Here is a 25,287-nt window from a genome sequence, read left to right as displayed (position 1 = left end):
CAATGCTGTAAACAGTTTTATTTCGGAGTTGGGCAAAATAAACAAGTTAAAAAAAAACTCATATACCAAAAAAAGAAATCCGTCATGCAATAATCGATATGGATTATACTAATAAGGTTTGAAAACAATACAAACAGTGATCATTATGAAGATTTGGAATAACTGAATTCAAGTAATTCAAATTAAATCATATTATTCATACCTTGCATTATTAATTGACATAATTTATCCCATTTACCTAATGTACTAAAAAAAAGTTCTAAAAAGATCACATCTTTACTGCTGTAATTAAAAATACTATCAAATTCCCTTTTATAATATATCACAATGACTTACTCAAAATAAGATACAAACTGAAATAACAGGCATAAAGTATTCTATCTCTATTTAACATGTATATGCAATAATTCTAAACAATAAAGGGTCACACTCTTCAATACATGCTACAAGTAATATAGCATTCCTTCTCTGTAACATATGTAAACCTCAAAATCATCACACAGTATCTCTACCATGAGCCTATCTCCAACCTTTCCTATTGATTTCATCCATCCATATTAATAATCCCTTCCATCATCCCTTCATATTATCCACCTTCTCTTCCAAAAGAACACACAAAAAGCACCCCTGCACCGATTTCAAACAAACACGCCAAACACCAATCTCATTCTCCTGACTTGCCAGCTGCAACAGCATCGCTTCATCAAAGAACTTCTTCAGGCTCACATCCTCGCTCAACCCCTTCCGACGCCTCGTCTTCAGCATGAAATCGCGCGCCAAGCTATATCCCGACGAAGCCTCCAGCGGCAGAATCTTCACGCTGCGGTCCAGCGGGTCTCCCGGCACGATTTCCCAGTGCGAGAACACCGTCTGCGGGAAGGCCAATCCGCTCGTGCTCACGCGCAGATCCGTCTCGAACCCGAAGCTATCCATGGCCGGAATGTACCCCTTCATGCTGATGAACGGCGTGCCCGGCTTCGGCACGCTCTGCCGCACGAAGCCGCGTCGTCGGCTCAGCACTTCCTCGCACGTGCTCACCAGATCCGGCGGCGTCTGGATCTCCACCTGGAAGAACGGCTCCATCAGCCGCGGGCTGGCCAGCAGGAACGCCGAGTACGCCACGCGCCGCGCCGTGGGGATGAGCTGGCCGCGGCCGCGATAGACCGGCGTGTCGGCCAGCATCGCGTCCAGGATCTTGAACTTCACGTTGCGCATCGGCTCCTCGCAGAGCGGTCCGCCGCTGCACGCCCAGCGGAAGCCCTTCACGACGCTCTCCCGCACGTCGCTCAGCAGCGTCTTGTCCACCTCGCTCGCCAGCGTGTCGTCCAGCAGCGCGTTGGCGCCTTGCGCCTCGGGGCCGAACGCCCAGAACGACCGCGCGGCCAGCTTGTCCCAGCCGAACTTCGCGGTGAGGCTCGCTTCCAGACGCTCCGCGGGCCAATCCGCGACGATCTGCCCGCTCTCCGCGGCGTCGGCGAGCCCGCGCTCCAGCGGCTCGGCGGTCATGGCGAGCCGGTTCATGCGGTTGGGCGTCTCGGCGAAGCAGAGCAGCGAGGAAGGCTCCTGCACGGTCTCGGTGAAGCGAACCACCGGGACCGCGACCTTGATGTCGATGTGGCTGTACACGTGCCGCAGGTCATGCATGGCGCAGTCCAGCTGCAGCTCGCCGGTGCCCAGCAGCACGTACTCGCCGCTCTCCTCCTTCCGCGTCGACACCAGCGGGTAGCACCGCGTCACTTTCCGCAGCGCGTCCACCATGATCGGCAGCTCGCTCGGCTTCCGTGGCTCGATCGACAGCTTCACCACCGCCTGCGTGTCGAACTCCAGCGGGCAGAACACCGTGGTTTCCACGTTTCTCCCCACGACGGTGGCGATGCCCTGCACGGCGTCGCCCAGCCCGCCCAGCAGGACCCAGTTGCCCGCCTTGCACTGCGTGACGGCCAGATGGAAGCGTCCCTGGGAGACGGCGACGCTCTGCACGGTGCGGTGCAGCAGATCCTCCTCGTTCTCCGCGGAGAAGCTGCTTCCCAGCACGTCCACCTCCATTCCCGGCTTCACCGTCCCGCTGAACACGCGGCCCAGCGCCACGAAGTCGCTCGCGTCGGGCGTGGGGAACATCTTCACCACGTGGATCACCAGCGGCCCCTTCGGGTCGCAGCGACTCATCGCCTGGCACACCTCCGAGGCCTCGTCGCCCTTCCAGCACCGACGCACCTTCCGCTCCGCGCCGGCGATCGGCGACGGCACGACCTCCACGATCGAATCCACCACGCCGCCGTGGCCTCCGAACCACCCGCTCAGCACCAGCTTCAGCAGCGGCAACGCGTCCATCCGCAGCTGCTCCTTCGTCAGCGAGACGCCCAGTTCGCGCAGGAAGGGCGCCAGCTCCGCGGTCTCGGCGCCCAGAACGCGCGCGTAGATTTTGTATCTGCGGTTCAGAGTGCTCAGAACACGCACATCGGCTCCAGACAGAACTCCACGAAGCTGCGCGGCGTGCGGTCGTCCGGCGCGCGGCCCACGAAACGGCGCGTCGAGCGGTCGAAGTACACGTTGCCCCACAGCCGCTTCGCGAGCTGCTCCACCGTGATTTTACCGCGGAACTGCCGGCAGTACTTGGCGGCAAAGCTGCGGAGCGTGAAGGACCACTTGTGCAGCGCGCTGCAGAAGAACACGTTGTTGTTGACGGGGTTTAGCCGCGGGAATTCGCGCGCGGGATCGCAGGAATCGAGAATGGCGTTGACCTAGCGGGAATAGAGTTCCAGAAATAGAGACTTCTTCGAGCATGGCGACCAGCTTGAAGTAGGCGTCGACGGGAGGCATTTTGAGGTCGGTGATGAGGCGATCCATCTTGGTGAAGGCGAGAAGCATGGGAATGTTCTGGGCGACGCACTGCCGAATGCAGCGCTCGGTGTTCAGCATCACGCCCTCCACAACGTCCACGCACACCACGCAGCCGTCCGCGATGCGCAGCGCGGCGGTGACCTCGCCGGTGAGGCTGATATGGCCCGGCGTGTCCACGAAATTCAGCAGCCAGCTCTTCTCGTTCGAGTCGCCCAGGAGCAGGGAGATCGGCGTCGAGGTGATGCTGATGCCTCGCTCCTGCTCGGAGATCGTGGTGTCCGTGTACCGAACTTCCTTGGTGAGACTCCACGGCTTGACGTGGGTGGTCTCGATTAGCATGTCGAGGAAGAGGGTCTTGCCTACAATGATTAGAATGAAGGGAAAAGAGCTAAATACCGTGGTGGATGTTTCCGACCACCGCCACGTTGCGGATTAAAAGCGGATTGTCCATTAAGGCGGCGAGGAACTCTGTGGAATACTAGACGTGAAAAGTGCGAAGCTCGCCTGCTTTTGTCTCCGGAATCGTTTTCTCCATGATGGAAAAGGTCTGCTGGCGCAACGGCTTAATGATGGGCTCGTTGATGTCTTGCATATCTTCTTCTTGCACCAACACCTCGGCTCCTTTGAAAACCTGGAAAGGAATGCAAAGAAACCGAAGCTACCTCTTCTGCGTCAGGATAATACTTTTTGTCTTCATACAGGGTCACTGCGTTCTCATATGTGTGGACTGTATTATCTTCGGGTTCTTCCTCCACCTCTACGCCATTACAATCCCTAATCAAAATGAAAAGTACCTTGCTCGTTCTCATCCATATCCCAATTTTGCTCCTCCTCGCTTTGCTACCCAATTAGACGCGCCCACTACAAAATGGCCTACGCTCACAACTTCCTCTTCTGATTCCTGCACTTCAGGACCAATGTAGTTTCCAAACTCATCGTATAGTTCTTGCTCCATTGGGACTGTAAATGACGATATATTTTGAAATCGCAATATTGCCCGAATTTCCGCGATTCTGCGGTTCGCCCATTTTTAGTTCGTTTGGAGGAGCTGAGCGAGCGCTTTCGTATATTGGCAGTCGATTCCCAATGTCGTAGGGCCGAGTGCTGGAGATTAGGCGAATAGTCTACTTTCGAAACAGTCTACAAGCCTCTGGCAAGAATTCCCCGTAGGCGAGATTCAAAAGTGCAGTTAGGCGTCAACTCTGATCGGTAGAGATCCGTCTGTCGAAACGATGTTTATCCGCAAGCTTATTCAGATGGTGGCATCTGAGAGTAGTGTTGGCGTGTTCTGACGATCCTTAGGCGAAAGTGGAGATGAGCTTTCCGCTACGATCAACCAAGCGATCGAAAGTGTTATTCTACAGGATGTTGTTCGTTTGGTCCTCGTATCACTGTAGTTATCGGATGCAGTGATGTCTTCTCGTGCGAACCAGTTCATTGCGGACACTCCCGAGCCTCCTGCATGGCTCACTCGCGTTTGTCAAAGTCCCATGGGGAAGTCGCTCTTCCTCTACATTCTCAAAGATCCCACGCTCCACGACCATCTTCGCACGGGCGATTACAACGCTCTGATCGATTTCTTCACTTCCACCCTCATCCTCAACTCCACCGACCTCTGCAGCACCATCCACCAAGTGGACCTGAACTGCTGCTGCTACGCAACGACCGTTCTCTTCTTCGATCGAATCTTAAACGACATCGCCCACAGCACTTCCCACGCCGAGTGCGAATCCAAAATCGCCCAGTTTTTGGACAGCTACTCCTTCGCCTCCGTCCAGGAATGCAACGTTTTTATCAACTACATCGCCACTCTCCTCGCCGCTCTGCCCTCGCCTCCCATCCAAGCCTTCCTCCAGCAGCTTCTCGAGCGCGTCTTCGACACGCTCCGCGCTCGCCACTCCACCACACTCGTAGAAACGCCCGCACCGTATTCCCTCTTTAGATCACGTTGCTTTGCTATGCGGGCACCGCGCGGTTCAACGATCTCTTACCGGCCATCCAGAGCGTTCTCACCGACGACTACACGCGTCTGGCCGAGCTCAACTCGCGCTTGCACCAGCTCTCCCCCGAAGACCAAGCGGCGTTCCGCCAAAACCGGCTCTCGCAGCTGCTGTTTTCGTACTTGGCCTCGCAGCTGGTGAGCATTCAGTTCTCGGGGAGCCGGTTTATGGAGATGGTGGTGCAGATTCTGCTGTGGCTGCTGCTGGAGAAGCCCGCGGAGAAGGAGCAGGCGCCGCTGCTGCGGATGTTGCGGATGTGCACGTCGCGCGACGCGGTGCGGTTCCGCGACATGGAGCTGCGCGAGCTGATGATGAAGCTGTGCGGGAAGGAGAGCGAGGGCGTGACGGAGATCGGGTGGTTCTATCGCGAGTATTGCATGCAGTGGCTGGAAATGGTGAGAGAGGAAGGAAGGGTTGAATGTAGTGCTTCGCGAAGGGGAACATTGGGCAGTTCACGAAGGACAGCTTGTTCTTCTTCTTGGATTTGCTGGCAGTGCTGGCGGAGCAGGAGAACTATACGGAGCGCGTGACGTCGATTATGGTGACGATTCCGTGTCTTGTGTTCCATGTACGAGTGAAAACACAGCGGTGAATCGAAGGATAGCGTGTATTCCGACATCGAGAAGCTCAAAACCATCGTGGTCGACTTCGAATTCCAGCTGATTCAACGCGGGTGATGGGCTCCTCGAGGCTGTGATCGCGTAGATACATCATGCTCGTGCTGCAAATCATCAAGCAGCGAAAGCAGGACATGAACGAAGCGGTCATTCTGGACTTCTTGTACAAGCTGATCTGCAGGATTGAAATGCCCTATCCGAAAGAAGTGCTGGATTTGGTGCTGTCGCTGTTCCAGGACGTTGTGAACAAGTTTAAAAGCATGCTGGATAATCAGATGAAGGGCTATTTCTTTGAGTTCTTGGAGAGGTGTTTGCTGCTGAAGAAGAGTGGAGGGGTCGATGAAAAGCTGCTGGATGCAGTGATCGCCTCTGTGGCGAATGTACAGTATATTTGTTGCACTGTTTGTTTGAAAGGTTGTCAACAGCGAAGGACGGCTCTCATAAATCCGTTTACGATCCACTGGAAATGGAGACTATAGACTGCCGGGATCCTAAAATACGAGCCGAGGAATGCGAAAAAACTCATCAACTCCTCTACGAACTGATGTCTTCCTATTTGGGCGATGGTGGCAATCTATTTACTTGGAATTACCTATAGATATCGATACGATCGAGCGTGGAATCGTCAATCACGTAGAATACACCCTGGCCTCTACACGCTTCGATTTTGACGATACCAAAGCCTATCTTGCCACCAGTCATAGGTTGGAGATGCATTTAAATCACGAATAGCAGTGTGAGAGATCGACTTATCGAACGATTCAACGATACGACAGTAGCGATCGACGAGAACAACTGCAAACGCGTGTATGCATTGGAGCCAAAATTGAATCCTAGTCATTACCTCTCTCTGGAGTTTTTGATGGGTCGCTCTCTCCAAAACTCCCTGATCAATTTGGGCATCGAAAACAAGTACAAGGAAGCGCTACTTGATTTGGGATATGTGTTGGAAGATATTTATGAAGAAGTAGAAAAAGCCATTTTGGTTTTCATTGAATAGGAAAAGGATGCTGCGCTTGGAAATGGCGGATTAGGCAGGCTCGCCGCTTGTTATCTTGATTCTCTGGCTACCAACAACATTCCTGCTACTGGGTATGGAATTCGTTACAATTATGGAATCTTCCAACAGGAAATCAACAAGGAAGGATACCAAGTGGAACATCCAGAGTATTGGCTCACTTTCGGTTCTCCCTGGGAGATCGAACGCGATGATATTCAATACGAAATCCAGTACTATGGTTCTTTAATCGAAGAGTGCGATGCCTATGGGAATTGCGTTGTGGGTGAATCTATGAAGGATAATCAACTAGAAAAAATGGGTAGACACTCAGAAAGTGATGGCGGTGGCCTACGATACGCCGATCAATGGGTATAACACCAACACAACGATCAATCTTCGTCTGTGGAAAGCCACGCCATTCGCAGTAACTGCTTTTTCTAGGTGGATTAGTGTGTGTAGAAATTCAATCTCTCTTCCTTTAATGGAGGGGACTATGTATCTGCTCTGAACAATCGCGAAAATGCGATTAGTATCAGTAGTATTTTATACCCGAACGATTCGACGTACAACGGAAAGGAGCTCCGTCTAAAGCAGCAGTTCTTCTTTGTATCTGCAACGGTCCAAGACGTCATTGCTTCCTACAAACGAACGGGTCGTTCTTGGACCGAATTCCCTGACTATGTATTTTTCTATTTCCCTCACGTTTCACATCCAGCATACCTTCCAACTCAACGACACGCATCCAGCTGTCGCGATTCCAGAGTTAATTCGTGTGTTGGTCGATCAGGAAGGCGTTTCCTTTGAGAATGCGCTTCATATCACTTCTTTGTGCATGAACTATACGAACCACACCATCCTTCCTGAAGCTTTGGAGATGTGGGATGTGGATCTCTTTGGCAGGCTTCTACCTCGCCATTTGGACGTGTTGTATCAGCTAAACGATTTGCTGATGAAGGAAGTGCATCGACGATGCCCTGATGATCCTTCGTTGTGCAGTGTGATGAGCATTTTTGAGGAATCGTTCCCCAAAAAGATTCGAATGGCCAATCTGTGTGTCGCGTTCTGCAATCGAGTCAATGGCGTTGCTGAATTGCACACTGAGATTTTAACCTCGCGTGTGTTCAACGCATTCTACAGGCTTTTCCCCAACAAATTCATCAATATCACCAACGGAATCACACCTCGGCGATGGCTCGCGCTTTGCAATCCATCCCTCACCGAGCTGCTGACCGACTTTATCGGAACTGATTTCGTTACGCAGCTATCTTTGATTCAGAGCATTCGGTTCTATGCGGATGATGAGACATTCGCTCAGCGATGGAGGCAAAGCAAGAGAATGAATAAGGAGCGTCTCGCCTCTTATATCCGTGATCATCTCCAAATCGACATTTCGCTGGACGCAGTGTTTGACGCGCAGATCAAGCGAATTCACGAATACAAACGGCAGTTGCTGAACATTCTCTAGTTTTCGAATGGTTGCGATTTGATGGATAGCTGCATTTGGAAATACACGCAGTTGAAGATGATGTCCAAGGAAGAGCTACGACGCCAAGTCGAAGTGGTCAAGATATTCGCAGGGAAGGCGGCGCCTGCTTACAGCATGGCCAAGGCCATCATCCATTTGATTGTGAAGGTCAGTGAGGTTGTGAATCACGACGAATCAATCGAGGGAAAGCTGAAAATCGTGTTCATTCCGAACTACAACGTGTCCATTGCGGAAATGATCATTCCGGCAACGGATGTGAGCGAACACATCAGCACAGTAGGCAAGGAAGCGAGCGGAACGAGGTAGATTATTGAAATAAAAGGAGGAAATTATGGAATAGCAACATGAAGTTTTGCCTAAACGGCGCATTGCTGATGTGTACAATGGATGGAAGCAGTATTGAGATTGCGAATGAAGTGGGGCGAGAGAATATGTATGTCCTGCAAATGAAAGTCCATCTTATCATGTAGCTTTGCGTTTGGACCTTCTTTTGAAGAACAGGAGAACGGATTATTGACAACTCGCAGCACGCCTTCTTCTCTTCGACGCGTCTTTGAGATTCTGCTGTCTGGGCGATTTATCACCACGGAGGAAGCGCAGTTCATCATCAATCCGCTCGATCATGGCGACTACTTCCGCGTCTGCTCGGACTTCGAGGATTATCTCCGCGTCCAGAAGGAAATGGAGAGGGTGTGGCGAAACAAGGATGAGTGGACACGGAGAAGCATTTACACTGTGGCTGGAATGGGCAAGTTCAGCTCTGATAACGCGTTCGTGTTCGAAATGGGAATTAGTGCGTAGAATCGCGAAGTACTGTCAATGCGTCTGGGGTGTGAGACCGATGCACAAAGCTACAAGTGAGATTCGAAGAACACGATCATTCCCGCGTCTAAATTCTCTCCCAAAGGATTTTGTCCAGTGTCCTGTTTGTTGGAATCAATTGTTTGCGTGCTATTACACTCAAAATACACATTTGTTTGACGTATTTTTGATATGGCCCTAATTGATAGGGACCTTTTGGGACAAAACTCGCCCCAATTCTGCTTTGTGGTTGTCTTCCCATCAGTATTCTCCACACTGAGATTAGCATAAATGGGTCGTGTTATTCGAGGTACGGAATCGTTTTTAATTTTTGGGATTGTTTTGTTTTTTTGAGGAAAAATTGCTGATTTCTGTTGTTTCTTGCTGAATTCATCTAACTGCGTGTGTAGGACAAAGAAAGGGAGCTAAAGGAGCTGTCTTCCAGGCTCACACTCACCTGCGTAAGGGAGTGCCTCAATTCCGTGCCTTGGACTATTCTGAGCGCAACGGATTCCTGAAGGGAGTGGTGAGAGAGATCGTTCACGATTCCGGTCGTGGCGCTCCTCTTGCTCGCGTCACTTTCCGCAATCCGTACTTTCGTTTGACAGATGGTCGCTAATGGGTAGTTACCACTTCAAGGTGGACAAGGAGCTGTTCCTGGCTGCTGAGGGTATGTTCACTGGCCAGAGCGTGTTCTGCGGTAAGAAGGCCGATATCAGCGTCGGTAACGTGCTTCCTCTGCGTGAGCTTCCTGAAGGAACTGTTGTGTGCAACGTGGAGCACAAGGTGGGCGATCGCGGCAGTCTGGCTCGTTGCTCTGGCGACTACGTGACTGTGATTGGCCACTCGGATGACCGCAGCATGACGTTCATCCGTCTGCCTTCGGGCATCAAGAAGACTGTTTCTTCGAGGTATGTTTTTCTCTCTTTGTGTTGGTTGTAACGCGTAGCTGCCGTGGCATGGTGGGAATCGTGGCTGGCGGAGGCCGCATGGACAAGCCGATGCTGAAGGCGGGTCGTGCGTACCACAAGTTCGCTGTGAAGCGCAATGAGTGGCCGAAGGTGCGCGGTGTGTGCATGAACCCTGTGGATCACCCGCACGGAGGAGGTAACCACCAGCACATTGGTAAGCCTTCGACTCGCAGCCGTGGCACTTGCCCCGGAAAGAAGGTCGGTCTCATTGCTGCTCGTCGCACTGGACGTATTCGTGGACGTGTGGAGCCTTAAGAATGATCTTCTGGAGGAATCTGCGAATTATGGAGTGCTGATTGGTGTGGAATGTGTGTATTGTTTGTTGGACAAACATCGTGAATCGTGAATCATGAATCGTGAATCGTGATCAATCGCTCATCCTAGCTCACTCGACAGCGTGGATTCGAAAATGGAGAGCAAGGAAGGGGAGAGGCAGGGAGAGTACTTCCAGGAAGAAACATACACGCCCACCTGAGAAAGAGTCGCATCTAACATCGACTCGAGGATGGCTTGACGCATCTGGATATCTTGCTCTAGACTGTCTGTCACTTTGTTGATTAGGTTGATGAAGTCAGATAAGGTAGAAACGCCACCCAATATGTAAATCTGGTCTATTGGAACTTGTTTGGAGAGCTCTTCTCGAATATAGGAAAGGTCTGCACTGCCTTGTATGAATGACTGATGGAGCGACCGCTAGGAATCAACGCAACAGAAAAAGCGTTACGAAGCGTATTATGAGCTCCATACAATAATCTTGCTGCGCATAGATATCCTTGTACACCTAAATTACGCATCAAAAAAGCAAACTACTTCCATTTTCACTTTGTTCTGTAAAGCCGTAAACGGGGTGAATACTCCCCACGTATTGGAATTGACATATCTGCAAGTCATAAGCGCCATCCGAACATACGAAAGTTGAGTAACTGTGTTTGAAAGGGTGACAACATCAGAAAGGGATTGTTCAGCAAATTCGAAATACGTTTTCAAGGTCGTTTGGCATTTCCTAAGGACATTTCGTACACGGTCCTGATAAGGTTTTATTTGCTCAATGTACTAAAATAATTAACTGGACAATGAGTTATACTCTTTCCGGATCTTCTTCCATAAAACGAAGTACCTAATTTGTAACGCGTATCAAAGCTATCGTTCAATAGGCTGCTATCGTATTCCTTAGCTCAGTGTAAAGACGGAGAGTGTTATGCGGACGCAAGTGATATACATGGTCTTTCCTATCTGTAAGGTCCAAAAATAGAAGACAATATTTCGAGTCCCGAAATCGGTGCGCCAATGAGTGCAGCGATCAAAGTCATTGAATTCCACGTTTCTCCGTTTTGAAAACCACCATTAACATCAGATTAAAAAACTCTTACCAAGATGGTAGACGCGACTGAGCTTGCGGCAACGATTATCATCGTAGTGTCTGGTTTGACTGGACTGCTTTTTGCGTGGTATCAAAGAACTCAGGTTTCTAAGGTGGTGTAAGTGGTTGAAGGGCCGTGTGACGAGTAGTGTAAAGCACATGCCTAAGGGCGATGACCCGAAGGAAGGCCTCGTTGAGGCTGAGGGTGGTAGCGCTAGTTACGATGAGGCTATTACGGAGCGTCTCGTAACGATCCAGAAATACATTTCTGACGGAGCCCATGCTTTTCTGAAGGCTGAGTATGGAATTCTGCTCTGGTTCATTATTGGCTTTGGTCTTTTCATCTTTGTGCTCCTGGGCTGGTCGAAGTCCTGCGGTACTGCTATGCCCGTGCTCAATGGCACGGAATGCTCTACCGTGAACCCTCAGGATGGCTGCAAGTGGGAGATCGCTGAGAAGGATCTGGGTTACTGCTGGCTTTCCGGTGGTCTCTCTGCTCTGGCTTTCCTGCTCGGTGGTTCGACCTCGATTCTTTGCGGATACATTGGTATGGTGATTGCTGTGTACTCGAACGCTCGCACTGCCACCATGTGCCAGGTGTCCTGGACGGACGGCTTCAACACCGCCTTCCGCGCTGGAAGCGTGATGGGTTTCTGCCTGACCTCCATCGGTCTTCTGTTCCTGTACGCTGCGATCTGGATCTGGAGCATCTTCCTGCCTTGGGACTCGACGAACGCGCACGTGTCTGAGGTTCTGTTCGAGTGCATCACTGGCTACGGTCTGGGCGGTTCTTCGATCGCTCTGTTCGGTCGTGTGGGCGGAGGCATCTACACCAAGGCCGCCGATGTGGGCGCCGATCTGGTGGGCAAGGTCGAAGTGGGCATTCCCGAGGATGATCCTCGTAACCCCGCTGTGATTGCCGATAACGTGGGTGACAACGTGGGTGACGTGGCCGGAATGGGCGCCGATCTGTTCGGATCCTTCGCGGAATCGACGTGCGCCGCGCTGGTGGTGGCGTCGACCTCCGACGAGCTGAACAAGAACTGGGGCTTCATGATGTTCCCGCTGCTGGTGTCTGCTGGCGGCATTCTGTCGTCCTTCCTGACCTCCTTCTTCGCCACCTCGGTGCCGGGTCTGAAGGTGACGCAGGAGCGCCACGTGGAGCGCAACCTGTCCATCCAGCTGTACATCTCGACGATCTTCGCGACGGTGGCCGTGGCGCTGATGGCGCAGTTCTTCCTCCCCGACCGTTTCTGCTCGCGTGTGGTGGAGGAGGCGGTGAACGGCAGCTGGTGCGTGAAGTACACGAAGCGCTGGGAGGCGTATCTGTGCGTGATCGCGGGTCTGTGGTCGGGTCTGATCATCGGTAAGGCCACGGACTTCATGACCTCCTACAACTACAAGCCCGTGCGCGAGGTGGCCGAGTCCTGCATGACCGGCGCCGCCACGAACATCATCAGCGGTCTGGCGCTGGGCTACAAGTCGGTGGTGATTCCCATCTTCGCGCTGGCGGTGACCATCTTCCTCTCGTTCTTCTTCGCCAACATGTACGGCGTGGCGCTGGCGGCGCTGGGCATGCTGTCGACGCTGTCGACCTCGCTGACGATCGACGCGTACGGCCCCATCACGGATAACGCGGGAGGCATCGCCGAGATGACCGGACTCTCCGCCTCGGTGCGCGAGAAGACCGACGCGCTGGACGCTGCGGGCAACACGACGGCGGCCATCGGCAAGGGCTTCGCCATCGGCTCGGCGGCGCTGGTGTCGCTGGCGCTGTTCGGCGCGTTCGTGACGCGGACGCACATCGAGGGCGTGGATATTTTGAAGCCGATCACGTTCGCGGGCCTGGTGGTGGGCGCGATGCTGCCGTACTGGTTCTCCGCGATGACGATGAAGTCGGTGGGCAAGGCGGCGCAGAAGATGGTGAACGAGGTGAAGCAGCAGTTCCGCGAGCACCCCGGCATCATGACCAACCAGGAGCTGCCCAACTACGAGCGCTGCGTGGCCATCTCCACCAACGCGTCGCTGTACGAGATGATCAAGCCCGGCGTGCTGGTGATCTGCACGCCCATCGTGGTGGGCTATCTGTTCGGCGTGAAGGCGCTCACCGGCGTGCTGGCGGGCGGTCTGGTGTCCGGCGTGCAGATGGCCATCTCGGCGTCCAACACCGGAGGCGCCTGGGACAACGCCAAGAAGTTCATCGAGAAGGGAGAGTGCGGAGGCAAGGGATCCGCCGCTCACAAGGCCGGAGTCGTCGGAGACACCGTGGGAGATCCGCTGAAGGATACCTCCGGCCCGTCGCTGAACATTCTCATGAAGCTGATGGCCATCGTGTCCCTCGTCTTCGCGCCCTCGTTCTCCTCGCATCTCACCGGCCTCCACCAGTGGTTCGAGAGAGACTAATAGTTCGGTTATATTGTAATCACGCTGTTTGTTGCAGGCACGACTGTAGTGCGGAGCAGAGAGGTTCTTTCGATAGATAGATCAATAGATAGATAGATTGTTATGTAAATAGACTCGGAATGGACTTTACTCTTTTTTTATAATAGTGGTGGAATGCGCATCCGCATTACTGGGACCGGAGAATATCGGCAGGTCTCCTTGGAGTATGATATCCTGCGAACAACCACCGTCATGATGGTGAAGTTGCAAATCACGGTATGCGCTGAGGGGTTTTGCTTGTGACGAGCAGAAGCGCTTTGATATCCAGCCATCGGAGCAGACATTACTGTACAAGGGTGTAGAGCTGAAAAACATGCAGAGCGTTATGGATTGTGGGATCCAGCAGTCCGAGACGCTAGAAGTAGCGCCCACGAGCCACCTCGTGTCGATCACGATTCATTTTGGGAGGTTTTCTATCCCGCTGGAGTTAAAGCCGACGTCCACCATACTAGGAATCAAAATGCTTTTGAAAACAGTGAACATTGCGTGTTTCGCTAAACACTAGAAAGGCTTGGATAGTTTTGACGAAACTCGAATTGTCGCAGTGTCAGACGGCCAAGCCATTGCAGATACCACAACCCTCTCCTCTGTGAAGGGTTCTGAGCTATTCCTCTGTTATCCTGAAATGCAATTCCACATTCATCAGCAGCAAGGTCCGATCCGATCCATTACACTCTCCAGTTTTGTTCCTGTGGAGAAGTTGCGCAGCGAGGTTGCTGTACGTCCATTGCTTCGTTTTTCGTTACATTCAGAAGATTTGTAACGAAGATCCGAACTTGCTGATCCTCGAATCCAATGATTCGATTCTCACCGAAGACGACTCGATTCCCTTGTACCAAACATCCTTTTCGGAACGTAATATCCTCCGTGTCACCTTCCTCGTTCTTCTTCTTCTCCCCTCTCCTCATCCAGAGCATTCCCGAGTTGGTTCGCCGCGTTCGCCGTTTAGAGCGCGAAAACCACGAAAAAGCCGCCAAATCCTTGCAGCAGTCCTCGCTTCTCTCGCGTTGCCGCGACCTCACGCAGCAAAACGAGCGTTCGCTGACGCAGCTGCGCGCGACGCTGAGCGAATCGCAGAAACGCCAAAGCCAGGAGCTAGACCACGTGACCAGCTCCATTCAGTTGCTGCAGAGCCGATTGCAGGTCGTGACGCCTCGCTTCGACGAGATCGCAGCGCTGCAGCAGCGCAACGCGGCGTTGAAACAGCGAATTGAAGCGATCGTGAGAGCGAAAACCGCGCCCACGCAGACAGGAGAGCTCGAGGCCACGCTGCGAGCGCTGCAGGGACGCGTAGGCGAGTTGGAAAGGCGGCTGAATCGCGTGGCGACGCCGGGGACGAAGGCGAAAGCGACGCCGCCGCCGATTCCGACATCTCCGATTCCGCTGATGCAGAGAGAGTCGGAGGAAGGAAAGGAGGACAAGAAAGACAAGAAGGAAGCGAAGGAAGCGAAGGAAGCGCAGGAAGCGAAGGCATCGCGGCATTTCATTCCGAGGCTTCGCAAAGCGTTTCAGTCGCCTAAAATTCCCGATTTTGTGCTGGATGCAGTGAAGATACGGCAAGATCGAAGCCAAGCAGCGCGGCCATCGCAATCACAGCCAAGTTTAGTCTGTACGCTGCCTCCCTACGCTAAAATGTAAATCCAATAAGAATGTGTTGTTGTTGTTGTTGTTGTTGTTGTTTTTAATCAATTAAAATTGCTGGATTTCAAACACATTTGACTTGTGTCATTGTGGAGTTTGAACACTTTTTTACCATTCTTCTTCTTCTTCTTCTACATGATTACATATTTCTATATCGTATTGACCACCATTTTCCTCTCGATCTTTCAAACAAACACATCATTCTTCTATGATCCATTCTTTTTAGTTTTATTTTTATATTCTTATTATTCTACCACTACTCTTCTCCTTCTACATGATGGTACACTCCTTCATGTTATTCTCCACCATTTTCCTCTTCTCTGTCTCATTCCCTCCAACACTAATCGGCTTATAAATCTGATTTTTGCTCTCTCCTGCCACGCTCATCATCCTTGCAGAGCTTCCTAACGGCTCCGGACTCTTTCCCGCCTCACCCTGACTCATCATGCTGAAACTTCCTCGATAGCCCTGCTGCTGCTGTTGCTGCTGCTTATCTCCTTTCAGCGACAAATGGGAGAAGGAATAAACGAGCATATCGAGCGCTTCGCGCTGCTTGGCCTCGGGATTGCTAATCTCGACTCCGACCTGCTCCAGAATGTGCAGCGTGGGCGGCACATAAATAATAAAATTATTGCGGTCTCCGCAGCACAGCCGCGCCGGGAAATTGTGTTCCTGCTGTTGGAACACAATTGCATCATTGACGACAAACTTGGCCAATCGCATGCTATCCTTCAGCGTGCAGGACGCAAGAATGCGTTCTCTGACATCTGCCAAGGAGTCTGCATCGCGGAGGTTGGCGACGGACACGATGGAGTACCGGTCGATGCATGCGCGGATCAGCTCGCGCAGCGACGCGTCTCCGGTCACATCCACTGCGTCCTCGCCCGCCTCGTTCACCTGCATGAAATCCGGGTACCCTGACAGCAGCACCGACCGTCTCCACAGAATCGACAGCAAAAACATCGCGATATCGCGGTGCCCGCGCCGCCCCGCCACGTGCAGAAGCGAATCCCCGCGGGAATCCCTACCCCTCATTCCACTCAAAACCGCGGGAAACAGCACGTTGACGTCGGCGCCGTGCTCCAGAAGGAAGCGGAGCGCGTTGATTTGGTTCAATTCGACGGCTTTGCTCGCTAAGGAGCTCCGATTCGCCCCGCCATTTTCCGACGATTCCCGCGACAAATTGAAGTTCCGACTCTCCAAATAGTTCCTGCCGTTCATTCCACGTTTCCACGGTTACCACACGATGGCGGCCTTCTCCTCCTCGGATCCTCGTTGGAATAGTGTTTCCAAGGAAGCCGGTTTCGGCGTTTCGGCGTCCTCGGGATCGATTCGTTTTCGCTTCAGACTGACGATCTTTGCGTGAATCTGCTCTACAAATGGATAATACCGTGATTTCCTCGGCCTTGAGCGCGATGACGATGTGTCTGCGCGTGATGACCGCATTGAATGTGTGATGCGTCCAGCTGTGCTCGACCGTCTCTCTCCACGCGAGAATCCCGCTCTCCTGCACGGGCTGGATCGCTCCGCCGTCCCTGCTGAGGAACACGAAGTTGGGTTTGGCGGTCTGCGTCGCGAAGAGCACGTCGAGAATGTACGCGCGCAGCTCGCGCAGCGTGGTCTGCGACCGGACGATCTGCGAGTTACGCGCTCTCTGGCCGCGCTGTGCGCCTACCGGGACCACGGCGAAGGAGGAGGGGTTGTGCGCCACGTTGAGATGCACGAGGTGGGTGTAGTCCGTGACGCTCGACGGAGACACGATCGGGATCGACCCGATGACGTGCTCGCCGTCCAGCCCGCTCCCTTCTACCCGTCAGCACACTCACGAACCGCTTCTGCAGGAGCTGCAGCGGCAGAACCTACCTGGACCGGAGGGCGGGACGACGGTGGGGAGGCCGAAGACGTCGTCCGCGTCGCGCTTGGCGGAGTCGGCGAGGAAATGCCCGCTGTCCATCATGCGGCCGTCGGGGAAGGCGGGCGGCTGCGAGGCCAGGTAGGCGTCTTCGGATGTGTGGAAGTGCTGCAGCTCGTCGATGGAGTTGAACGAGATGTTCTCGTTCGGCAGGAAGATCTAATCATAATCCGCGCCGATTTCGTTCCTACATTGTTGATCTTGTCGAAGCTCACCACGCGCCCGTCGCTCAACACCATCGGCGGATGGTCCACGAACCCGGAGCTCTCGAAGCTGTACAATTTGCCGTCCTTGCTCAAAAAGTTCGGGAATTGCGACGGAAAGACGTCGTCCGTCCCCTAGAAATCGACGATGCCCCGCGGAACCACCTCGCTGAACATGACATTGTGCGATGACCCGTTGAGCGAGTAGGGCGGGATGTGGTAGCTGCTCAGCGGCTGCACGAGCGGCTGGTTCGACGGCACCTGAACCACCGGATTCGACGCTACCGACGGAGAGAAGGAGGGCTGCATCGGGATCGGGGCCGCGGGCTGCTGGGGCGACACCGCGTCCGAAGGACGTGCGGGGAGAGTCGATTCCGGCTCCACTGTCATGGTGGACGACTCCGAGCGTGATGCCGTCGGGAGGTCGTTCCCGTATTTTTCTCTTGCAAAAATTACATTGTTTGTTCTTTACCTGCTCGCTAGCTTGTGACGTTCGCAGGAATTACACACCAAACGCCGATTGTACTTCGTTCTCGGACACATCCCGTCCTGCGACTCGAATCCAACAAAGAATCGGCTACCTTGTGGTCGCACCCCTCATATCCAGGACATCGGCAGTGTTTGCAAGTATACTGATTGCACCACGGGCACTTGGCTCTCCTAGGCCCGGCTAGGTCATATTAGGCCGAACTGGACACGATCTACCTCCTTTCTTTCCTTCATCTTGCCACATTGTTGTAGAAACGTATTCTAGCAGAAGAATCCAAACCAACTTGTCCTACACTAGTCAAATGCGAGAGTTACCAGAAAAACCAAACGGTAAAAAAAGTTGTGTTTCGTGTTTTGTTTGTGTGTCCCTCAATGAACATTCCAAAGAGGAGGAAGTGCACTGTACTCTTTTTACCCGGCAATTTATCGCCTCTTGTCCTCACCCCCGATGGATTAGCAAAGATTCGTAAACAAACAAGGTATCCATCACTAAATTACTCTCTCTCTCTCTCTCTTTACATCTCTTCCTCTTCTTCCATATCGTCCTGCGGGATATAGTCACTATTCGAATACGAATAGTCATACACGAAATCCGATTTCGGAATTGGAACCGACTTCGCATTGGGATCTTTTTCGTCATAAAAGTGTTCAAGTGTGGAGAGTTTGCGTGAGATGATGTGGTTTCCGCTGTGTGTAAATCGATTTATTTGTTTGTTTTACTTTTCGTTTTTGTAATTTGCGATGATTCGGTTGATCGTGTTCTGCATCGTTTGCTTTTGTTTCATGGTCAGCTCCCTGCGAAGCGCGCTGTGCAGAACGCTTTCGTTCTATTGAATATCAAGAAGGAAAATGTTCGTTTTACCTTGTAAAGCTCCGCATCATTCACATGCGTTTCTTCTCCTTCTTCTTCTTCTTCTTCTATAACTCCATTCGAGTCTTCAAGATCTTTCACTTCTTCTTCTTCTTCTTCTTCTTCCTTTGTTGTTGTTGCTTCCTTTGTAATTGCTGCTTCCTCTTCAGGAGGTACATCATCAAACAACTGAGCATTAATGCTATCCAACTCCGCTAAAAATTCCTTCTCCACTGCGCGGAAAGCAACATCCTCACGCTCGCCTACAGTTCCATCCAGCAAGTAAAGCTTACCCATATTCATTCGCTGGATCTGCCGCTTGGCAAAATTGTAGGCGACATAGCGAGTTGAGTCACTATGGTCACTTACAAAGTCTTCAAAGTGATAAGGGTATTTTCTTTGGAAATTGCTACATATCTAAGCCAAAAGATAACACAAACATACCGAATTAATCGATCTTCCAAACCTCCCAAGTTCGGGAGCTTTTCGCTCGGACGAACAAATGCTGGGGGTGGAATAATTCGAATCGCATCATAAAACAGAGGCTATGCTTCAGACAGACTGATCTCTCCCTACACGTTCCGTAAGGAATCCTGTTTTAAGCTGCAGATAGACCTTTCTATAGATAGATTTTTCTACAGGAATCTTCATGATCTACCTTCCAAAAAGTGAGAAAAAAGGTTTTTCAAAGGAGTGGAAAATGATCGATATGAGAATTATAATAACCGTTTTCACAGGGGATTGTACTTCATTATCGGTTTTTATACTTACGATGGATCCCTATCGCTGAGTACACTCCGTGTAACGAAAAGAACGAATGAACAATGGGGTTGGTTTCTGTACAGTGGGAAATCACATTATTATTCGCCTAACCTAACGCTGCCAAATCAAATGTTGCAACAACATCTTTTTTGTCACGATGAAAACACAGTTCCAGTAACACATATTATAACAGCAGTCAGTATCGAGAGTGGCCGACGATCATTCCATTTCCCCGATTGTTTTTTAGAAATCCAAAAAAACGATTGCAAATCTTGGGGAAATACAATTAGAGAAACCTTTTCAACTTTTCTTATTCCGTTTCGAATAAATATTTTTATAGATGCAGCAGCGTTTCAATGAGTAGAGAAGCCTAAGTTATAGCTCCGACTGAAGAGCCGACACAAGTTCCTGAGGTTCTATCTCCACCCATAGTTCCCGAACTTCCCGAACTCCAAGAGCCTCTCTTGCTTGAAGAGAAGGTCGAAACCGACGCAAACGCCAGCATTGGTGCCTCAATTGTGAACATGACGAACAATGTCCTTGGTTCTGGATTAGTTGCTCTAGCGTACTCTGTTAGTCGCGTAGCAAGCGGTATTGTTTTGGTGAAGGGATAGTGTACCTTGATTCCTGGAATTCTGATTTTGATGACAATCGCTGCGATCGCATGCTTTTCCCAGATCGTTATCACACGAAGCTGCCGCCTCACCGATAAATACACATATAAAGAAATGGGCCAAGTTTCAAATTGTCTTTTCCTGTCAAACGCAGAGCATTTTCGGTAACACGGGAGGTGTGATCGTTTCTTTCATCATGCTGCTCTACACCTGCGGTTCCTGCATCTCCTACTTCGTAATCATCGGCGATCTCTTCCTGGACGCGTTCTCCTTCCTCCTTCCCTCCATCTCCATCCTCCAAAGCCGCGCAATCGTCGTCGGCAGCATCTGCTTCTTCCTCATCTTCCCTCTCTGCATGCTTCGCAGTAGTTTCCACGTTTCCACGTTTCATGTAGCGGTGGATTCGCTCAAATACGTCTCCGTCGTGTCGATCCTCTCCATTCTCGTCACCGCCGGCGTGATTACCGTGGCCTTCGCGTCCCACCCCACGGTGAACCCGACGGTGGAGCTGATGCACATCACATCGCGCATCATCAGCGTCATCCCGATGATGTGCGTGTCCTTCAACTGCCACTACAACGTGCCTCGCTACTACTACGTACCCTCCTTCTCCTCGCCGCCTCACGCGCGTAGGAGCTGAAGAACCGCTCGCCGGGCCGCATGTGGCTGACCTCCATCGGCGCTTCCTCCATCATTCTCTTCGTCTACCTCGCCGTATCCCGTACTTTCTCTCTCTCTTTTCTCTCTCTAATCCCCAGTGAGCGGCTATTTGATGTTCGGCGAGGACACGCAGGGCAATATTCTGCTCAATTTCCCGCGGGACTCGATCTCGCCCACGGTGGCGCGCATCGGCCTGGGCTTCGGCATCATCTGCCACTTCCCCATCACCTACTTCGCCGTGCGCACCAATCTGCACTCGATTTTCTGCTCGATGCGGGAGTTTCATTCGCTGGGGCTGCGGTTTGTGTAGGCGCGGAGGGATGATGTGATGCAGAACGGCCGTCGGAGTGCTCGCGTCCACGGTGACGATTGCGATTCTGCAGACGAAGGTGGAAGTGGTGATCGGATTGAACGGATCGCTCTTCGGATCCTTGATCATGTTCGCGATTCCTGGATTGATGTATTTAATGTGAGGAAATGGGCAGGGAGTGAGGCACAGAGCGGGAAGGGGAGATAAGGGAACGCTTCGGAAGAAGATCGAGGCATGGTTCATGGTGTTTTTCGGATTTACGATGTGTATCGCTGGAACCGTTCTGAATGTGATGAAAATCGTGAACGGAGAAGGATAAGAATCAGAATAGTAGTTTTGTTCTAATTTCGAGTTGTTCAACATGCAGCAAATGGAAAGGGTTGGAGGAATAGAAGCTTCATACGAGATTCGAGTTTGTTCAACAACAAACAACAGATAAAAGAAAAGAAAATACTAAAAACTAAAAATACACGCAAAACCACAAAACCACAACGAGGTCTAGAAACTCGTTCTTTGGAGCTGTTGCGACCTGTAGCCTTCTGAAACCTACAAGCAATTAGAATATGCGTTCCTCATGGTGGAATGAGCCAAAAAACCAATCCATGAAAAGATGAGAGAAGCACGTCTTTTTCCAACTACTATCACAGTATCGCCACAAGCCAATCGAGACTGCGCTAAAATTGGAAGAAAGGTTGAACCTTTACCTACCTGTAAGAAAATAATGGTAAACTGATCTCTTCCTTTTGGGAACTATTTATATCTCTCATCAATCGCAGAGATCATGGAAACGGAACAGATATCATTAGCAGGATGTATGCGAATTATTTTTGGGAAACTTGCTTCTGATCTACGAGGATGCAGTGAGTATTCTGATTATTTCTCCATTCATAGTGAAATGTGGCAAAGTTAATAAAAATGCATTTATATTCGAAGATTGTAAGCACTGTGTTTGCTTAACCTGCGAACCACACTTAAAGCCTGATAGTACAGAGACTTGTCCTATTTGTAAAAAGGAAGGACGTTTAAAGACATACGATGTAGAGTAATTTCTTGATTTATTCAATGTAGGATTTCCTCACAGAAATCGCAACAGTGTTTGATGCTCTGAAAAGCGATCCAGAAAACTATTATGAAACCTACAAAGATAGACTTATAGAGGTGAGGATTCTTTTGTACAGTATCATCTTATCATTAGCGGGAAAAGAAATATTTCGAGGATTTGTCCCAGATCATTAGAGAATTTCCTGAGATACCTGAAAGAGTTACGGATATAAATGCTTATATTTTAAGGGCCTATCAAGAGTTGTCTGAAATGGATTTTTCGTCCTTTCAAGTACTGCTACGACTGTGTTCCTTTGATTTTAGCAATTTAAGGAATGCTGCAACGTTTGGCATCACCACCGTCTATTATACGATGCAAATCCCGAAGTATCTTTTGTTTTATCTCTTTCAACTAGCCTTTCAATAAATACGTGGGTGATTTTATAATGATTCGTGACAGGAATAAATTTGTAAGGGTTTGATTTCGATCTCACGAAGGATATCTATCGGGACGAGCTGGCTCTTTCGATTATTGGCGTGTCTTGTCTCCAACAGCTTGACGATTCTTTAAAGAGACCCGGCAACATGCATGATAAGCTCCAAGCTGTTGATATTTGGGTAGCCATGTTTGCTATATACTCTCCAGAAACTTTTCCACGTTATCGCCTTGATCAAAACACACGAATACACACTGGATAAAAATAAGAACTACCAAGCTGCGCCAGCGATGGATCCTTCCGTCGTCTGGGTGCAGGAGTTTCTTTATTTGATAGCCTGCACAAACAAGATCGATGGAAGAGATTACATCGCTCGCGTGGTGAATTACTTGGCGAAATATCGCCTGTTGAGCGCCCAGGAGCTCTTCTTAATCTTACGATTTGTGAAGAGGAACCGAAACCCAGACCAGCAGAAGATTGTGGAAGAATTCTTCGATAATTTCTATTGCAATCAGTGGCAGACGTTCAACAAAAATCTTGATTTCGATGCGAATCCACAGGATATGTGTCTCAATCCCGAGATGTCCTCTGGGAAGTTTTTTCAGGGGAAGCAAACGATTTTTCAGGGATTCTTTAAGAACAAAAAGAAAAATGGTCGCGGAAGGGAGTATATGAATGACAGCGAGAATACGTTGATTCCCCTTATCATGGAGGATCGTATCTATGGAAAATGGGAGAACGGATTGAAGAAGGGAATGTTTCTCCTCATCAATAGAGATAAGCAGGTTTCTGGGCTTCGACAATATATAGACGACCGCGAGTTTGGTGAATGTTTCACGTTCTATAGCTGCAAAGAGCTGATGGTGCAGAAAGACGCTATAATGCAATTTTTTACGATTCCCGTGTTGAAAAAAGAAGAGTTTGACAAACTTAAAAAACATGTTTCGCTCAGAGAATATTACCGGGATGGACTTTTGGATGGGCAAGTGATCGAGTATGTAAGTGGTCAAATAAGGAAGACGTCGTTATTTTGTTGTGGATACCTGCAAGCAAGCGAGACATGCACTTACATTTCCCCTTCTGTGTACTACAAGGGAGGAGCTGGAAACTCAACGACAAAGAGCTGGTATTATCGAGAGATTCCTGATTTGAAATGGGATGAAGATTATTCATACTATGACAACGATGGGTATTACCAAGAAGAGAACTCTCACAAACTGATCGTTATTGTTAGTTCTGATACGAGAGAGGGACAAAAGAAATCAGAGCGTGTTTTCGAGACACTCGGAGCCGGTGAAGACTCGTGTGTTTTGTATGGTATTACGAACGAGATTCTAAATGAGGATGGGGGTATCAGTTCCTTTTTACCCCTAAACAATCATAACTCACCCAAGAATATGATCCTTCAGAATTATGACAAAACCGAAAAGATTAACCTTTATCGAATCTTAGAATTGCTCACAACGGATGGCCATCTGGTGAATGTTCGGATCTCTTCAGTGACACTAGAACATGGAGGGGCATGGACATTAGGGGATCTAACTATAAATTCCCTGGAGTTTGTAGACTGCATTCTAGAGGACTGCGTCATTACGATAGGACAAACGAAATTAGGGAAAAGCCAACACACGTTAGAGCTTACTTTTAAAAATATTGATAAAATACAAAAATGTACGCTTACTAGCGTGAAACAGCCTGATACAAAACTAAAGAAGCTAAGAATCGAAAGTTTTGATTAGATGTTTTATTCTCAGTGTAGAGTGTAATGACCTGGAAAAATTAACAATAAAATTACAGATTACAACGTTCGAGCTAGTAGGGCTAAGTAGCATACAACAACTAAGGTTCGAGAAGAAAGGTAAGATCAATCTGATTATTGAAGATTGTAAAAAGGATATGGTTATCACGATTCCAGTTGAGGGTGGAAGAGATTTATGGGTAATTACTGTGAATAGAACTGAATTTACACTGCAATTTAAGTTACGCAAAACGTTTTGAATTGATTATCTTACTTAATTTTAGAAAACAGCTCAAGTTTCCGCTATATATATTAACCGATGCAATGGTAGTACATGATGAAAATCAAAACCAAAATGGTACAAGAATAGTAAATGATGGAAATGGAAATGGAATGAAAGAAGCAACTGGAAATGGAATGAAAGAAGCAACTGGAAATGGAATGAAAGAAGCAACTGGAAATGGAATGAAAGAAGCAAATAATAATGAAATGAAAGAAGCAACTGGAAATGAAATGAAAGAAGCAACTGGAAATGGAATGAAAGAAGCAACTGGAAATGGAATGAAAGAAGCAACTGGAAATGGAATGAAAGAAGCAACTGGAAATGGAATGAAAGAAGCAAATAATAATGGAATGAAAGAAGCAACTGGAAATGGAATGAAAGAAGCAACTGGAAATGGAATGAAAGAAGCAACTGGAAATGGAATGAAAGAAGCAACTGGAAATGGAATGAAAGAAGCAACTGGAAATGGAATGAAAGAAGCAACTGGTAATGAAATGAAAGAAGCAAATAATAATGAAATGAAAGAAGCAAATAATAATGGAATGAAAGAAGCAACTGGTAATAAAGAGCGTACAAAAATTAGAGTGACTTTTACAGAAAGACCAATAGATAATAATATCGAGGTGCAATATCAGATTAACAATGGTAGATCTATACCACTACAGCCACTATAAGAATGAAGTCTTGTAGCACGTCCCTCCATTTAAAATAGCTAAACTCACTCTATTGCTGGTGATACGTTAGAGATACTCTATTGATTGAATACTATTGACTATTTCAATAGTATTTTGCTTATTCCTATACAACAAAAATTGTTTGTTAAAAAAGC

At 49.7% G+C, this 25,287-nt stretch overlaps 7 protein-coding genes; 5 read left to right on the top strand and 2 right to left on the bottom strand.

The window, feature by feature from the left end:
• Positions 1-573: 573 nt before the first annotated feature.
• GSBLH_T00003061001 (uncharacterized protein) lies at positions 574-3,796 on the bottom strand (the record flags this gene model as incomplete). The annotated part of the gene is given in 7 exon segments (XM_013041730.1): positions 574-2,428; positions 2,452-2,741; positions 2,773-3,200; positions 3,238-3,307; positions 3,326-3,472; positions 3,504-3,615; positions 3,696-3,796. The coding sequence occupies 7 exon segments, from the start codon at positions 3,794-3,796 to the stop codon at positions 574-576; spliced, it is 3,003 nt and encodes a 1,000-aa protein (XP_012897184.1).
• A 457-nt stretch (positions 3,797-4,253) lies between these two features.
• GSBLH_T00003060001 (uncharacterized protein) lies at positions 4,254-5,433 on the top strand (the record flags this gene model as incomplete). The annotated part of the gene is made up of 3 exons (XM_013041729.1): positions 4,254-4,751; positions 4,784-5,236; positions 5,266-5,433. The coding sequence occupies 3 exons, from the start codon at positions 4,254-4,256 to the stop codon at positions 5,431-5,433; spliced, it is 1,119 nt and encodes a 372-aa protein (XP_012897183.1).
• Positions 5,434-5,968: 535 nt separating this feature from the next.
• On the top strand, positions 5,969-8,745 carry GSBLH_T00003059001 (uncharacterized protein; the record flags this gene model as incomplete). Its single annotated transcript, XM_013041728.1, has 9 exons — positions 5,969-6,162; positions 6,194-6,425; positions 6,459-6,734; positions 6,769-6,882; positions 6,918-7,139; positions 7,174-7,922; positions 7,953-8,246; positions 8,285-8,377; positions 8,415-8,745. 9 exons carry the CDS (start codon positions 5,969-5,971, stop codon positions 8,743-8,745), a joined length of 2,505 nt encoding a protein of 834 aa, XP_012897182.1.
• Positions 8,746-9,019: 274 nt separating this feature from the next.
• On the top strand, positions 9,020-10,028 carry GSBLH_T00003058001 (Ribosomal protein L2). XM_013041727.1 has 4 exons: positions 9,020-9,055; positions 9,156-9,336; positions 9,372-9,656; positions 9,695-10,028. Exons 1-4 carry the CDS (start codon positions 9,037-9,039, stop codon positions 9,969-9,971), a joined length of 762 nt encoding a protein of 253 aa, XP_012897181.1. The 5' UTR covers positions 9,020-9,036; the 3' UTR covers positions 9,972-10,028.
• A 1,062-nt stretch (positions 10,029-11,090) lies between these two features.
• Positions 11,091-13,479, top strand: GSBLH_T00003057001 (uncharacterized protein; the record flags this gene model as incomplete). Its single annotated transcript, XM_013041726.1, has 3 exons — positions 11,091-11,194; positions 11,226-12,354; positions 12,388-13,479. 3 exons carry the CDS (start codon positions 11,091-11,093, stop codon positions 13,477-13,479), a joined length of 2,325 nt encoding a protein of 774 aa, XP_012897180.1.
• A 1,880-nt stretch (positions 13,480-15,359) lies between these two features.
• On the bottom strand, positions 15,360-16,062 carry GSBLH_T00003056001 (uncharacterized protein; the record flags this gene model as incomplete). XM_013041725.1 has 1 exon in its annotated part: positions 15,360-16,062. One exon carries the CDS (start codon positions 16,060-16,062, stop codon positions 15,430-15,432), a length of 633 nt encoding a protein of 210 aa, XP_012897179.1. The 3' UTR covers positions 15,360-15,429.
• Positions 16,063-19,701: 3,639 nt separating this feature from the next.
• Positions 19,702-21,678, top strand: GSBLH_T00003055001 (uncharacterized protein). XM_013041724.1 has 5 exons: positions 19,702-19,725; positions 19,757-19,956; positions 19,990-20,112; positions 20,144-20,354; positions 20,385-21,678. The coding sequence occupies exons 1-5, from the start codon at positions 19,716-19,718 to the stop codon at positions 20,627-20,629; spliced, it is 789 nt and encodes a 262-aa protein (XP_012897178.1). The 5' UTR covers positions 19,702-19,715; the 3' UTR covers positions 20,630-21,678.
• The last annotated feature ends 3,609 nt before the right edge of the window (positions 21,679-25,287 follow it).

This window comes from Blastocystis hominis (assembly GCF_000151665.1).
Source record: "Blastocystis hominis, Singapore isolate B (sub-type 7) whole genome shotgun sequence assembly, scaffold_24".
NCBI classification, from domain to species: Eukaryota; class Bigyra; order Opalinata; family Blastocystidae; genus Blastocystis; species Blastocystis hominis.
This window is presented reverse-complemented; position numbering and strand designations above follow the sequence as displayed.

Excerpts from the sequence above, each read along its gene's own strand:
- GSBLH_T00003058001 (XM_013041727.1), top strand. Across the intron at positions 9,337-9,371 it reads CGCGTCACTTTCCGCAATCC|TTACCACTTCAAGGTGGACA; the intron begins GTACTTTCGTTT and ends GCTAATGGGTAG. Across the intron at positions 9,657-9,694 it reads AAGAAGACTGTTTCTTCGAG|CTGCCGTGGCATGGTGGGAA; the intron begins GTATGTTTTTCT and ends TGTAACGCGTAG.
- GSBLH_T00003055001 (XM_013041724.1), top strand. Across the intron at positions 19,957-19,989 it reads TAGCGTACTCTGTTAGTCGC|TGTACCTTGATTCCTGGAAT; the intron begins GTAGCAAGCGGT and ends GTGAAGGGATAG. Across the intron at positions 20,355-20,384 it reads CCCTCTCTGCATGCTTCGCA|CGGTGGATTCGCTCAAATAC; the intron begins GTAGTTTCCACG and ends CGTTTCATGTAG.